The 16416-nt window shown below is 40.6% G+C and overlaps 1 protein-coding gene across 9 annotated transcripts in view; it reads left to right on the top strand.

The window, feature by feature from the left end:
• SCN2A (sodium voltage-gated channel alpha subunit 2) overlaps positions 1-16416 on the top strand; it is a 127547-nt gene that overhangs the window by 94147 nt on the left and 16984 nt on the right. For 6 of the 9 annotated variants that reach the window (XM_039495641.1, XM_039495639.1, XM_039495642.1 and 3 more), the window contains 4 exons: positions 2591-2711; positions 3105-3259; positions 5028-5201; positions 12303-12425. In XM_039495641.1, coding sequence (XP_039351575.1) covers positions 2591-2711; positions 3105-3259; positions 5028-5201; positions 12303-12425 — 573 coding nt within the window. The remainder of the gene's footprint in view (positions 1-2590; positions 2712-3104; positions 3260-5027; positions 5202-12302; positions 12426-16416) is intronic. The other 3 variants (XM_039495645.1, XM_039495643.1, XM_039495648.1) reach the window with 1 other exon arrangement.

Here is a 16416-nt window from a genome sequence, read left to right as displayed (position 1 = left end):
CTAGACTCTCTGCTCAATAGTTTGGAGGTTCCTGCAATTTTTTTACTTTTTTTTTTTTTTTTTTTTTTAGTTTGCAGCTCATCAACTAACAAAGGCCCAGTCCTGCATATAGGCTGTACACTCAAAATTCCCACTGGTTAGAGTCAGGGCCGGCCCCAGGCACCAGAGAAGGAAGCAGGTGCTTGAGGCGGCCAATGGAAAGGGGTGGCACGTCCGGGTCTTTTTTTTTTTCTCGCTTCGCCACTTGGGGCGGCAAAAAAGCTGGAGCCGGCCCTGGTTAGAGTGTCTATCCCCTGGGCAGTTGCAAACCCCATTATGTTAGATGCTAACGTGCATAGAACTTGCGGACACCATTCATGTAAGGGATCTTTTTAAATCATGCATATAGCAGAAAGATTCAGTAATCTTGATTTAAGGAAACCAAGATTTCCTGAAAAGCAAAAATTGTACTATATTAAGGTTTTCCTAGTGTATTTTCTTTATGCAGCATTATTAAATAGTTTGCTATAAATAGTTTGCTAGAAATGGAGGATTTATTTGTAAACAAGACAATATAAAATTAAATCAAAAGTAATATATCTGCTACTGTAATCAAAGCGTCAAATATTATTCACCTCATATGAGTCACCCATTGACTTCAACTGGATTACTTACATAAAGTGATCAAATTTTGGCCCAAAGTCTGGGCATCCTAGATGGGTCAACTGTAACAGTTTTACTTATGGGAATCAATCAATTTCATATAATTACAATATACAATTTGATTTCACCAATATAACAGCTACACACAAAAGATTATAAATCTGACATGCCTCTTAAACTACACTGGTATATATCTATTGAAATCCGTGGATTTACAGCATGGTAAAACTAGAATATGTGAGAAGCAAATCAGTTTTCTTTAAGCCTGAAGAATGTACTGTATTTTGTGTTCATTATTAAAATATTTTAAAAGTTTATGTCTGCTTTTTGAATTCACAAATTAAGATGAACAGGAGATAAAATGGTTTTCTTTATAATTAACTTTCTTTCCAAGCACTAAAAAAAGTTGAAGCGCCATAATAATAGAACATTCTTCCTAGGAATAATGCCTCTAACCTAAGCTTCAAAAGCATCAGTGAAGTAGAGAAGGTGTCTTTAATGCTGCAATGCAGCAACCATCTGTCTAACATTAATACCACATAAGTATGTACTCTCAATCTGCTTACATCATTCCCTTTATCAAACTAGCTATTTATCAATGCAGCCATTTTACTGATGTTATACACTACATGGTAATAACATTGTAAGAGGTCATAGAACGCTGTGATCAAAACTACTTTTATTTAGTATGGTACTCACATTTGTCCGTTGCTAACCATGTGATATCCTAGCATAAAAGAACAAAGTTGAAGATTTGGATTACATCACTGATTTTGGTTCATTGATACAATATTCTTATATTACAGTTTTCTCTGAAAAGTATTTGATTTCATTTCAGCTATCCTAAAAGTATGAATATCTCTGCTTACTTACGTATTAACTGGACATGTATGTGTACTGTACCAGAGTAACAAGTAGTTTCAAAATGCACAATAGACTATGTAAGTGCATTGACAAAAGAGAATGCAAAATAATGGCTATTGCTCTAAAATTAATGTGCTGTTCTTTCTGAAAATCTAGAAACTTTAAAAATACTTATAAACAACTGATAATATGTGTTTTCATGTCAATGAGATGAAAAAGTTTAAGTATCAACTTTTAGATTTGACAGATTTGATAGAATGCCTTCTACATTAGACATGAAAATACTGCTATGCATCTTTATATTGGTTTGGTCATAATGTTGGAAAAATGATATGCTATCCACAGTGTAATCCAGTGATACTCAGACCTCAGAGGTTCCGGAGCCAAATTAGCGATCAAATTATTCAAAAGAGCCACAGAAGTGTGAATTCATTGTTTCATTTACTATAGTACTATATATTCATATTTAAACCAAATATTTAGTTTATATATATATATATATATATATATATATATATATTATTCTCACAGCAAAATGACTAACCAAGTTATTAGTATTTTATCAACTACAATTGGTTAATAACAAAAAACATTCTGATTGGTTAATAACTTAGAATGGTTAATAATTAAATCACAGAGTGTTATTATATCATGTGCCGCAAAGAGCTGCAAGAGACACATTAAAAAGCCACTTGCGGCTTGGGACCCTCAATCAGAGAATCACAAGTGTAATCTACAATACAGTAACATGATTGGTATAATAGCACAATGTACACAGGGCACCTAAGTTTAACCATACTGAAATTTCATTTCAAAATTCTCATATATGGTGCAGAAAATAGCCAAATTATTCTGGTGAGTCCCTGTATGAAAATATTTTCATTGGGAAAAAAATCCATGTGATGTCATTCTAATCTTGTGACCTTGCCTGTAGTAAAGCAATTTGTCATTACATATGTAATATGCTTTTAACTTAGAGCACTGAAATACCTGCAGAGTATTTTGTTATGCATTACAAATATTAATTTACTGTTCAAAATAAACGTATTGGTTAAAAAACAGTTATGTGTGCTTTTATTTACAGAAGCTAAATGCATCCAGCTCATCTGAAGGCAGTACAGTTGATATTGGACTTCCTCAAGAAGGAGAACAGCCAGAGATAGAACCTGAAGAAGCTCTTGAACCAGAAGCCTGTTTTACAGAAGGTGAGGGATGCAAATTGTTGTCTAGTGGAGTATTTTGCTTCCACAAACTACTCCCCACTAGTGCCACCAACAGTACTAGCAACCTCAAGAGGGGGTATTGATTATGATCCCAGTTCCCTTTTGCATTAGTATCCCCTTCAGAGGTGTTGCAGCAGGCATACAGCTCTGCAGGTTCCAATGGTGCCTAGTAGGTATCATAACACTATGTTATACGAATCTTATTTTTCCTGCAAAAAGTGAGATTAATGTGCAGAAGAATTCAGGGAGACACTTGTTTACAGACATCCCTTAGAATAACTCTAGAGTTAGTCAAATGGATATCAGTTAATTAATGCTTCAGAATACATTGTTACCTTATTTCCGTGTCTCACAACTTAATATCACATTTGCCAGGCTGTGTACGGAAGTTCAAGTGCTGTCAAGTCAGCATAGAAGATGGGAAAGGAAAAATATGGTGGCATCTTAGGAAAACCTGCTACAAGATAGTTGAACACAACTGGTTTGAGACCTTCATTGTCTTCATGATTCTCCTCAGCAGTGGTGCTCTGGTAATTGTAATGTGAAACAACTGAGATATATGTTAACATTAAGTGTTTAGAACTGTGGTTAATCATATAGATATCTTTAGCATAGTTTTTCTTCCACTGAAAAAAATCTCCATTCAGAAATGTCATCATATCTCCACAGAAGTTGTCTCAAGAAACATTTGGCATTTAAAGTAATATATATATAGAAGTTCTTGATGGCTATAAATGCAACAAGCATGGAGGACTGAATATCAGTTATATATTGAAATAGGAACCTAATTATATGAGCCACGCACCAAAATATCTTCACTTACTCTTTATATGTTAATGACTTTTTTCTTTATTTTCCTTAAACAGAAATAGAACATGAATTGTTAGTTTCCTTGTACTTTTGTAATATATAAATTAACTACAACTGACCCAGGAGTGCACCATCAGCATATTGAAATATCATATGGAGGTCTCAGGTGCAGAAGTGATTAATTCAAATGTTTAGTTTCCAGGCTGGAATGAAAGCAGGTGTATTGCATAAACACTTCAGTAGTTAATGCTCCATACTAAGTATAAATATACTGTACTAGCTACAATTGTGCTTAAATGCATGTATTATTGGCAAGTTTGTTGCATAGGTTCCCTGAGAAGTGCGGACAGAGTTTTGCCTGAGAGCTGTTATAAAACCATGCTGAAGACTGCTTTGCTAGTTAATCTCTATAGCTTGGTTTCATTGGTATGATTATCCACAATAGTATGGACTAGATCCTGCTTGCAACAACTATGTTGACACATAGTAGTAGCTAGCAGAGTTCAGATCCCAATGTCAACAGGTTATTATTATCTAGGGGAAGAGGAAAAGGAGTTTGAAATTCAAAGTGCTCTACTGGAGTGAGCTTTCTGGATCATCTTCATCTTGGCTGAATGTGATAATAGGTAGAGACCTTCATGGATACAAAATGTGTATCTGCACTCCGATCCACAAAAATTCTCTGTGGATATCTGCTATTCGCTGATGCAGATCTCCACGGATATAAAGCGGATATACGTGGATTTGCAGGGCTCTCACTAACAGCTCCAGAGGTCATCGTGCACCAGTGATGCAAGGCTGTGCCAAATCCTTGACCCCTAACCACGCCCACTTCTCCACAGAGACCTCCTTCCCCGCCGCCCACTCTGCCTACACCATAACTCTTTTCCCGCTCCAGCCAGAGAAGCTACAATCCTGGGACCTCATGTGCAGCACTGCTCTCCAGAGGGGGACTCAGATACCCTTATACACCCACAACAGCTGTAATGCACGCAGCACTTGGCTTGCTGTAGAAGCATATGGTCACACCCCCTTTGGGGGGGTTGTAGTTTACCTTCTCTGCCAGTGCAAGTTGGGCATTCTAGGAGTTGTAGTCCCCAGTGAGCTATAGCCACATATTACAGCCCGCTGCTGCATAATTCAGAGAGCCGAGCTAGAGCCTGAGGACTGGGTGACAGCCGCTCCATTTGGAAGAGTGTATGCTGTATCCGCATCCAAGCCGCAATCCGGAGAAATGGTCCGTGGATTTGGAGGGCTCTAATAATAGACATGAAAGGAAGGAATGTGTTACAGAAAGTGAAGGAGAAATGGTGCCTCCTGTTCTAACTGGGAAGAGAAAGCATGTGTGGATGGGGGGAAACTATGGTCTGTTATCTACATATCACCTTACCAAAAAAAGCATACTGGATATTTTCCTCAGTTCCTTTGACTTACATGGCAAACTGTTAAGTCATATAAGCACTTCATATACAAATATTTTGTTCACAGGCTTTTGAAGACATATACATTGAACAGCGCAAGACTATCAAAACCATGCTGGAATATGCTGATAAGGTCTTCACTTACATCTTCATTCTGGAAATGCTTCTAAAATGGGTTGCTTATGGTTTTCAAGCCTATTTCACTAATGCCTGGTGCTGGCTGGACTTCCTGATTGTTGATGTATGTATTCTCTTTTATATACTGTGTTACAAGTCTATCATGCTCCGTAATTCACAATATTATGTCTCACTTATCTTATGTCATTGATTTTTAACCCAAACTCTCCATTTATTCCAGTGGGGAGCTCTGTTTAAAAACTTTCAGCACAATATGGCCCCAGTAATTCCAATTTTGAAGGCAAAAATTATGGAAAGTCAACAGTAGCTTTGAACATTTTGCTGATATTCTTTGGACATTTTATTATGTTATTAATGTACATTTGTACTTTTTTTCTCCCTTTTTTCATTTATTTGCAGTATGGAAAGAATGTCATTGATCCTCTTGATTTTTATAGTATATGGATTTTTAATATTTGTTAACATGGTTCTTTTGGGGGGCTTTTTTTAATACTCTAATCACAGTTGTGATAAATTCTCTACTCCTTAATCAGTATAATCTCAAAGTAAAACCATCCCCTGCTTTTTCCTGCAGCAGCATGCCAGGGCCAGAAAAGTCTCTTAGGGGTTTGTGGCAGAATACCCAGGCACAGGTACTACATGGGACCTATATGTGTCCTAGGTATCACAACTCGGGATGTCAAACAATTAAAAAAATTAATTGTGATTAATCATGACATTAAAAAAATAATTGTGATTAATCAGAGTTTTAATTGCGTTGTTAAACAATAATAGAATACCATTTATTTAAATATTGATTCTGTTGCACAGCTTATCTCCTCATTCATTACTAATGGGCTAATCCCACCGCCCATGGAATTCAAAGGCAGTCCAGTGTTGCTGGAGACTTCAGCACTAAGCTCTGCCCTTCAGCTCAGCTCACCAGATTTTCTGCCTATGACAGTGGAAAAAGTTGGCAGTTCAGTTTCTCCCGACCATTTTGTTTTAAACCCTTTATTTTACCCTTTTTTTGTGCAGTTGCGACTTAGAATCTTTTTCCTCAACTCCCAGATCGTGTAAATAACAACATTGGCGGATCGACACCGCAGTGCCTCCCTGATGAACTCCTCTGCACCAGCTTAGTCATGGCAGAGCTGTCCTGCAAACACCTGGCTTAAATCTAAGTGGTGTTCCTTATGTGAGGCAGCACTTACAGACTCTAGAGAGGGTGAATTATGCCCTGCCTGTTCCCAGCCAGACAGCGCCTTCTTGCACTGCCAGGGTACAGGGCTCAGAGTTGGTCCCGCATGTCACATCCTCACCCTTCCCTGGGGAGTTGCAGCTCCAATACAGAAAAGCTCAATAAGGTATTTCTGAGCTTTTGAGGAAAGTGTCTAAGGATAGGGAGGAAGCTATCCAGCCCACTCAGAGGGTAAGTCCTGGAACAGACCTGAACTGGAGGATGCTGAAGTGGGGCCTCGGATCCCTGGGGAAAGAAACAGGGTGCCTATACAGTTTCCCTTCCTCCTACTATGAATTTTGGAATTCTCTTTATACTCAGGGGTAAGTCCTACAAACATCCGAGATTCCGGGTTCCAAAAAGGCAAAAGGAAGTATGTCCTTTGCGAGGCAGCGATTAGTGTTATTAATGAACAAAGGAGGTAAAAATCAGAGGTTAAACCCCTTATCTTTTGCCTCTTCCCCTGAGAGATTGTTCGCTGGGGCTTTTCTCCTACACTGTCTTTTTCACAGTGTTCTGTCATGCTCACCCCACACCCTGCAGCATATCCAGGCATGTGGAGAAGCCTGGTCCTTGTATTCAGGCTGCAGCCTAATGGAAGATGTGGCTGTCTGGCTTTCAACCCAAGGGCCTTCTGCTAGGGAAAGAGGCTCAGATTTCTGGCAGCAGCAGAATGGGAATTATGCCTTCTGATCATCAGCTATAAACCCTGCTCTGCCAAGGAAAGAGGCTCAGACTCTGAAAGGCAGGAAAGGGTCTCTTTCTCTCCATCCCTCCCTTGCTCCACAGGCTGGCTCCACATTTAAGCCTTAGGAGCACTTGTTCCAGACATATGAATATTCCACTCCTCACAAAGCTGCACCTTCATGAGATCACAGTAAGGTAAGGGAGAAATCCTTTTCCACATTCAAAGAGATCCTGCTTTACAGTGTAAAGCCTCAACTGGTAGTAGGTTGCTTCTGCAGTTCTTGGGTGCTAGCCAGCCTTTGGGAACAAGCTGGCAGCCTTTCTTGCTCCCAGGATATATAGCTAGCTACTTTCACAATTGAGATCTGTAAGCAGTAGCCTCCCTCTGTTGTGTGGACCCTATACCCAGGGCCGGCTCCAGACCCCAGCGCGCCAAGCGCGCGCTTGGGGCGGTGTCCCGCGGGAGGGCGGCAGGCGGCTCCGGTGGACCTCCCGCAGACGTGCTTGCGGGAGGTCCACCGGAGCCACGGGACCAGCGGACCCTCCGCAGGCACGTCTGTGGGAGGTCCACCGGAGCCGCGGGACTGGCAACTGCCAGAGCGCCCCCTGCAGCATGCCGCCCTGCTTGGGGCGGCGCAAATCCTAGAGCCGCCCCTGCCTATACCAGGATGAATAGTGTACTACCTCCCCCTGTAATCAGCCAGAAGAAGAAATATCACAGATGCATCAACAAAAAAATCCTACAGGACTTTGTGAGGAGAGGGTGTCACTCAGTGGTTTGCAAGGAACTCAATATTAATAAAATAACTTCCCTTTTATTAGATACGTTTTCCTGTCAATGTCTCCTTTGAGGGCATCATAAGATTCAGATGAGGATGTCTAATTAAACAAAGGTTAAACTAAAATGTTTATGTAAAAACAAAGACATTTCATAAATTTGGGGAGCTTAAGGTTGGCACGGCAGTAGCTCCACTAATGAAAGGCACAGTCACACCTTTGGAAGGGACTTCCTTCTAAAAGACCCCATAGACCCAGGGTGGGCAAACTTTTTGGCCTGAGGGCCACATTGGCATTGCAAAACTGTATGGAGGGCAAGGTAGGGCAGGCTGTGCCTCTCCAAACAACCTGTCCCCCGCCCCCTCCCACTTCCCGCCCCCTGACTGCCCCCCTCAAAACTCCTGACCCATCCAGCCCCCCTCCCCGCTCCTTGTCCTGCGACTGCACCCTCCCAGGACCATCGCCCCAACCCCCACCCCCGGAACCCCAGCCCCTATCCACCACCCACTGCTCTCTGTCCCCTGACTGTCCCGACCCCTATCCACATTCCCACCCCCAGACAGGCCCCCCCGGGACTCCCACGCCTATCCAACCCCCCTGTCTGGCTGCCCTGACCCCTATCCACACCCCCACCCCTAACTGCCACCTGGGACCACACCCCCTTCTCTAACTCCACCTGCTCCCTGTCCCCTGACTGCCCCGACCCCTATCCAACCCCCACCCCACCCCCTTACCATGCTGCTCAGAGCAGCAGGAGCTCACAGCCCCACTGCCTGGCAGGAGCAGCAGGCCAGAGCGCTGGCAGCGCAGCACGCTGAGGCTGCGGGGGGAGGAGGGACAGTGGGGGAAGGGCTGGGGGCTAGCCTCCACGGCTAGGAGCTCAAGGGCCGGGCAGGACAGTCCCGCAGGCTGGATGTGGCACGCGGGCCGTAGTTTACTGAACTCTGCCATAGACCATATGAATGATGACACACTGCACAGCAATTTCAAAGCCTCAGCTAAAGCCATTCAGACCAAAGTCTTTTTATTTTTATACAAGCGGCTCATTGTGTAGAAGTATGATACTTGCTTGGAATGAGACATTTCTGGGTCTGTCTTGGTGAAACCCATGATGTGATTTGTGACAATTAATAGATTCTGACTTGGTAGCTACAAGACAGTCATGTTATAACCATGAATAGCCATTCAAATAGCAAGGAGCTATCTGGCTAAACATTAGGGAAAGTAGTAGCTGAGATTGCAAAGAAGCCTCAACCCTCACTGTCAGAGCCAGCATAGCAACTCCAAGGATATCCTTGAAGGGACTATTGCCCTGGCAGAGGGAAAAATCTGGAGCAGAAGCCTCCAGGAAACATTGATACACTTTTCCTCCAAATCAACAAAATCCTCCTCATAATAAAAACAAAAAGAGCATTTGTGTTTGAGACGTCACAATTCCTGTCCAAGACTCATCCTTCTGATTTACCCTCTGCACCCAGGGTTCTCAGTGGCTGGTAGTTCTCACAGCAAGGCACAGGTTGCACAATATGCACCTATAACCATGCATAGACAACATGCTGCTCTGTATGAACAGAGACACAGACCGGTTCATAAATGAACTGCTGCTGGAAAGGATTCATAGTCACCAGTTCTTGAAAACCAAAAAGAGTTTTTGATTCTAGTGCAGAGAATTGCTCACCCAGATATCAAAAGAGACATGGGTATAACCTTAATTTTACTATAATGGTGAAGATTAGGAAAGATCTAAAACTACATTGAATCAATCATTTCTTGAGGGATCAGTTATCTCCGATGGCTAGGATTATTGGTGCCATGCATCAGCTTCATCCCTTGAATGGGTTTCTCAAAACGTACTTGCTGAAATTCCTTCCGAGGACATAGGATCATGCACTTGATACAGTGCAAAATTAGATGTCATCCTCAGACTGCATTTCAATGTCCCTTTGTGGGCAGATAAGGGCAAACAAAATGCTGAAAGCCAAGCCAACTTTCACTTTAGAACTTAGCATTCTCAATATGGAGAAATTTCCAATATTTTGTAGTACACATGCTTTTGGCTAACTTCAACACCTCTATTGAGTGTCTTCAAAAAAAAAAAAAAAACCAAAAAACCACACATGACCCTATGGGATCAGAACAGTGGTCTACCAAGTTCAGTTTGTGACAGTGACCAGTACCAACTACATCAGTAGAAGGTGCAAGAAACCACATAGTGAGCAATTGTTGTACTTGCAGAGGAAGTCTCCTCTTACCTCCCATGACAAATTGGCTTATGATTGAGGCATGCATGTTTATATCACTTACAAAACTAGAGAGTAACCAGGGGTCAAAGCTTCTCTATGGCAATGGAAATAATGTCCTGGGTAGAAAAGAATCTGTTGCCTTTCAAGACAGTTAATGTAAAAGGATATAGAAAAGAGGAAAAGGGAGAGTTGTGGTCCTCCTCCTAAACCTCCACTAGCCCAGAAGGCACTTTGATAGATAGCTACATTGTACTTGCGAGACCTCTCAAAGCAGGGACTCCACTCAGACTCTGAATACCTACAGTTACCAGCCACAGCATCAGAAGAGAGATGTAGTTCAGCATGGATTCTACATTAACCTCTGAGACATTGATATCCAGATAGAACTCAGCCAGGATGTTTTATTAATTAGTCTGGTCAAATTCACATTTCTGATGTGAGGGGAAACAGAGAGCTCTTTGAGACCTGGCCTGGCTTTTTGTTTGTTTGTGCCAAGCACAATGGGGTCCAGATCTCTAGATAATATAAATATTATAATAATCCGAAAGATTTGGGGATCTCATCTACACCAGTATTTTTCCAAGGAGGTTTGGTTCGAGTCCTACAGCCAAGTACCTTAGAAATGTGGGTACCAGACATAGCGGCATTTGTAGACAGGTACATTGGATTCTCCATATAAGTATCAGGTGCCAGGTTTATCACAGAGACAAATTAGACAACTCTGCGGCTTGCCTTTCTAGGTGTCATTACCTCCAAAAGTCAAGTTTTGAAATTGGTTTCCGTATCCATGCAAGAACCACACTGCTTTTGCTATAAGGAAAATGTTATTCTTGTAGATCCACAAAACTTTCTGTTCCAGATAAGTTCCTCTTTCCACAATTCCTGAGAAATAGTTCTCCCATCATGTTTTCCTAATCCTTGGAAGGTTGTGGCATGAATGGGCTCTCAAGCTAGATTTCTAAAGATACATCTGAAGCATATGGAATACATACGCCAATTGTATCCTGTTAATCTCCTTCTATCTGAAATACCAAGGCCTTAGGGCCTCAAGGTTGCTATAGACAAGATGTAAATATCTAGCACTAGTTGGCATGCTAGACATCTGAGAAACTATTCACAGAAATCTCAGCGGGGGTGGGGGCAAGGAAGTATATGAGCCTCATCTGAGGAAGATTTGCAAAGTAATTTTCCATTCCTTCACACAGGCATTGTTTTGAATGAGGGTGCTATTTGGTTGGTTCCCACATAGCTCCTTAGTTTATAAAGCTCTTGCTTTATATGGGAGGAACTTCCATTCCTGCCTGTTGTTCTACTATAATAGTTCTTTCCCTTCCTACTTCTGAGATTCATTGCTTACCACTTCCCATTAGTAATGAATGAAGAGAGAAGCTGTGTAACGGAATGAGAAATGTTTTACCTGATGAATTTCTTTCAGTTAGCCATTTGTCCCTGAATTCAACCCACCTTGGTAGACTGGTAAATGACCAGAATATAAACTGAAATTGTTCTCTAAAAGGACTCTTAGACATATATTAACTTAGGGTCAATTTAATATGTCATATCAAGTTGTCTTAATCCTAATACTTAGTTACTGGAGTGTTTCTTTGTCTGTGGAAGAACTCTTCTGGTGACCAGAGCTGAAGAACAGAACTTTGTTCTGTAGCCTCCAGCAGCTACATTGGGCCATTTCTGAATTCCACAGTTGGGCTGGGGCGGGGGTGCGTGGCTAGGCCATTAGTTATAAATTCAGAGAGAAGTTGCTAACAGACAATTATCAGATAAGAAATTTCTCATTTATCAGTCTTCAACAATGCCAATAATTCTGAACAGCTCTTGAGTGAGACACTTTGGACGCTAGAAAGTCTCTATTGACTGTGGGCCAAATTAATCCTTGTCTGTTGTGACTGTTTACACCATGTCTGTATTTGGTCCTTGAGAGTTTTCGGATTACTATCAAGATCTGTGGACTTTCTGAAAAGTCTTATCCTAAACTGGCAGTTCAAATTCAGATTCATTTTTGGAGGTTCTTTTTATGTGTATGACTTCATTTCCAGTGAATATTGACCATTATGTGTGAACTTATAAAGCATTTATATCCTTGTGCCAACAGGATTTCAATGACAGGTGTCATGTAACACACTTTTGTTCTACTTTGGCTGACTCAAAAGATCTCTCCTAGGTTATAAAACGATTCCTGGAGAAAGAGATCCATTCCTTGCATATGTATAGGAGGATATACAAGATGAATGAGCATTATTGCTTTTCTGTTTTTATATAGGTCTCTTTGGTTAGCTTAACAGCTAATGCCTTGGGCTACTCAGAACTTGGTGCGATTAAATCCCTTAGGACATTAAGAGCTTTGAGACCTCTAAGAGCCTTGTCACGATTTGAAGGGATGAGGGTAAGACAAAATGAAAGAACATGAAATAATGCATGCCTAAAAAGAAACCATGCATGCAGAATAAGGAATCACAAATCCATGCAGAAATGTCACAGTATTATCTTATCTCTTGCATATTTATCACTAACAGATAAGCAAAAGGCTTCAGTTGCTTATGTAAATTCATATGTTATATCACACGTTAGTATGCTCATGTAGGTTATTTTACCTCCCACCTGATTTGGAATTTTCCTGTTGGGCTCTAGGACTTATCAACTGCATGGATGTATTGTGAATTCCTAAAACTATAGTACTAAGTTAAAGTTAAATTGATCCTATATAATTTCCTCTTCATGTGTTGTAATGTGTTTTTGTTAGAAGTTTGGATCTTTGTGTTTTCATTACATAAATTAGCCCTAAGAACATAAGAATGGCCATTCTGGGTCAGACCAATGGCTCATCTAATCCAGTCTCCTGTCTTCTGACAGTGGCCAATGCCAAATGCTTCAGAGGGACTGAATGGATCAGACAATCATTGAGTGATCCATCTACGTCGTCCACTCCCAGCTTCTGGCAAACAGAGGCTAGGGGCACTCAGAGCATGGGTTTGCATCCCTGGGCATTTGGTTAATAGCCATTGATGGGCATATCCTCCATGAACTTATTTAGTTCTTTTTTGTATCCTGTTATAGTTTTGGCCTGCACAACATCCCCTATTCCACAGGTTGACAGTGTGTTTTGTGAAGAAATACTGCCTTTGTTTGTTTTAAACTTGCTGTCTATTAATTTCATTCAGTGACTCCTGGTTCTTGTGTTATATAAAGGAGTAAATAACAGTTCCTTATTCACTTTCTCCATACCAGTCAATATGTTATAGATCTCCATCATATCCCTTCTTAGTTGTTTCTTTTCCAATCTGAAAAGTGCCAGTCTTTTTAATCACTCCTCATGCAGAAGTTGTTCGATATCTTTAATAATTTCTGTTGCCCTTCTCTGCACCTTTTCCAATTCTAATATATCTTTCTGAACTGGGGTTACCAGAACTGCACATAGTATTCGAGCTGTGTGTGTACTAGGGGTTAATATAGAGGCATTATATTTTCTGTCTTATTAGTTATCCTTTTGCTAATAGTGCCTAATATTCTGTTAGCTTTTTTGACAGCCACTGCACATTGAGCGTATGTTTTCTGAGAACTATCCACAATGACTTCAAGATCTCTTTCTTGAGTGGCAACAGCTAATTTAGACCCCCTCATTTTGTATGAATAGTTGGGATTATGTTTTCCAATGTGCATTACTTTGCATTTATCAACATTGGACTCATCCTTTGCAGATTCATCTGAAAATCAATCAACAAAACAATTTAATATCTTTGATGGTCTTTGAACCAAACTAATTGTGAAGCTCCCAAATTTCTTCAGCACAGCTCCGTGACATCGATTTTTCTAGGGTATTTGTTGATGTCAGGCTGCCTGGAGTGGCTCATGAGTGTACATGCCAATCTCAGGGCTGACTATTACAAACCAGGGCACAAACTGGTTGTGTGTTCTATAATTAGATTTGACCAACCAACTATCAGGTGTGAACTCCTCAAGCACTATAATAACCTTTGGGCACTCCAGTCTATCTTGCCCCCCAGGCAAGCCTGCCTTTGTGATAAATGGTCCCTTCCACCAAAAATGACAATAATATTCAGGTTACTCCCAGACCCAAAGGACCAGTCACTTACTCCAGGTCAATTGTACCATAGATCTCACACCACAGACAATGCTTATAGCCAATCCTATAATGAACTAACTAAAGAGTTTTTAAATAAGAAAAAGAAATGAGAGTTATTTACAAGGTTAAAGCAGGTAAACATATGCACACAAATGTGTTGCAGTCTTAGATTTCAAAAAGTAATAGAAGCTGCTGTAATGTGCAAATTCTACATGTCCTTTAGGGCTAAACCATGCTAAGCACCTTGGGGATCCCTTATGCTTAGAAACATTGCCGTTTCCAAATTCCAAGCAGGATAATGGTTACAGATTTTTATTCCTTTTCCCCAGAGTTCAAACTGTGATGGGTTGAGGGTTTGTGCACATCCCCTCTTTGTGTGTGTGGAGCAACCAACAAAGTATTTTGTCCACTGATGTTCCACAATGGTTAGTCCATCTTTTGTTGGGCAAGAGATGACATCTCTTGTGGAAAACTAGTATTTCACACTTGGTAATGCTTCTCTCTTGACTATGGGGATGTCCAGTTTCATAGCAAACACTTTTATGGTTAAAAACAAACATTTATTTATCTTATAACATGGGTTATAATATGGATATTATAAGTGAGATTAATGCATGCAGCAGCTCACAAGCATTTCATAAAGTCCAAACACTAAACACATTCTTATAAACTTAACATATATTTTAACAATGTTAACACACAGGTGAGCCAAACTGGTTTTCAGCTATGTATCTGTCAGTGTTCAGTGAGGCCTAGGCATGAGCTGGCACCTGATCTCCAAGCATCACAGTTGACAAGTCAGAAAGTTTAAAAGTTCACCCCGAGAGTTGTCTGTGAAAAAGTTTGCACCCACCCAATACATAGTATTTTAAATATCTGAAAATATTGTATCTTGTGTTGTGACTTCAAGCAGTTGTTGCAGGAAGAGGTTTTGTAGAGCAAACCTTCCACAAACTTTCCCAGCCAACTGTTTTGAAACACCTGACTCTGCTCAGACTGGCTAGAACATACACCTACTTTTGATAGAAATGTATTCCTCTTCACCTCCAGAGACATACTGGAACTGAGGAGCCCCAAGGATCTTATGCTGTTTACCTCAAACCTAACAGATTTTTCCATCTATAAATTTGATTATGTCTAACCACACTGGAAAAGCACATGTCCTCGACATTTCCACTAAAATGATAATCAGTAAAATACTTATGAGTGTTAAATAATAAAATGTTTTATATGTGCAGTAAGGAGCTACAGTGGAAGAGTAAAGAATAGCAAGGAGGGAAAGCACTGCCTTTCATGAAGGATTGAATCTGACTCTGAACCCCATGCTATCTACACTGTTGTAAATTCTTCCTAGATTAAGATTATTTGAATACGTCTACTGACCTGATCCCTGTCTCCAAGTATCTACATGGGGGAGAGATTTCTGATGATAGAAAAATACCATAATGAGATCCAGTGGCTGAACCTAGACAAATTCAGACTAGAAATAAGGTGCAATTAAGAGTGAGGTAATTAACAACCAGATCTATGGACGTGGAGGATTCTTTGTCACTTCAAGTCTTTAAATCAAGACTGAATGTCTCATATAGATCAAATTCAAATTATGGGATTGATGCAGAAATTACTGAGTGAGGTTCTGTGACTTATGTTATGAGGAAGTTCAAACTATATGATCATATAATGGTCCCTTCTGGCCTTAAAATCTGTGAATCTATGAAGTAGCAATATTACAATACAATATTATTTGCTGATGAGTATTATGCTGACACTTACTTCCAGTGAGCATTAATATAGTGTTATTTATACATGTGCAGGAAATTCCTCTCTACACATTTTAAAAGTCTGCCGAGTTATTCTTTATAGCCCGATTTACCACACATCCCTGATACAGTGTGGACCAGCAAGGCCCATTGAGTCACAGAAGGGACTCACCTTGAAGGAGGGCATGTGGTGTTTCCACTAACACTTTCTGTCAGTGTTCCTGCTGGAAGGAAGAAACTTTAATTTACAGATGGGGCATCAGGCAGACTGAAGTATACGTAAGGGTTGTGCTGAATCATGAATTGGCTATTCCCACCATCATCATTCATTGCTGGTCGGTGTTGGCCGTCCATTGTCTTCTTTTTCGTTTAGTCAATGACCTCTTTCTGCACGATGGTTTGTTTTCCCAGGAGAACTTTTTACTGCCAGGAACCTGTCCACCAATTTTTACACTAATAGAAGCCAGGATGTATCTAGCCCAATGTTTTCTTTGATGCGCTGTTTTATGTTTTGTACTTTGTAAAAGATTCAT

The sequence above is a fragment of the Mauremys reevesii genome, linkage group 11 (genome assembly GCF_016161935.1).
Source record: "Mauremys reevesii isolate NIE-2019 linkage group 11, ASM1616193v1, whole genome shotgun sequence".
Lineage (NCBI taxonomy): Eukaryota > Metazoa > Chordata > Testudines > Geoemydidae > Mauremys > Mauremys reevesii.
This window is presented reverse-complemented; position numbering and strand designations above follow the sequence as displayed.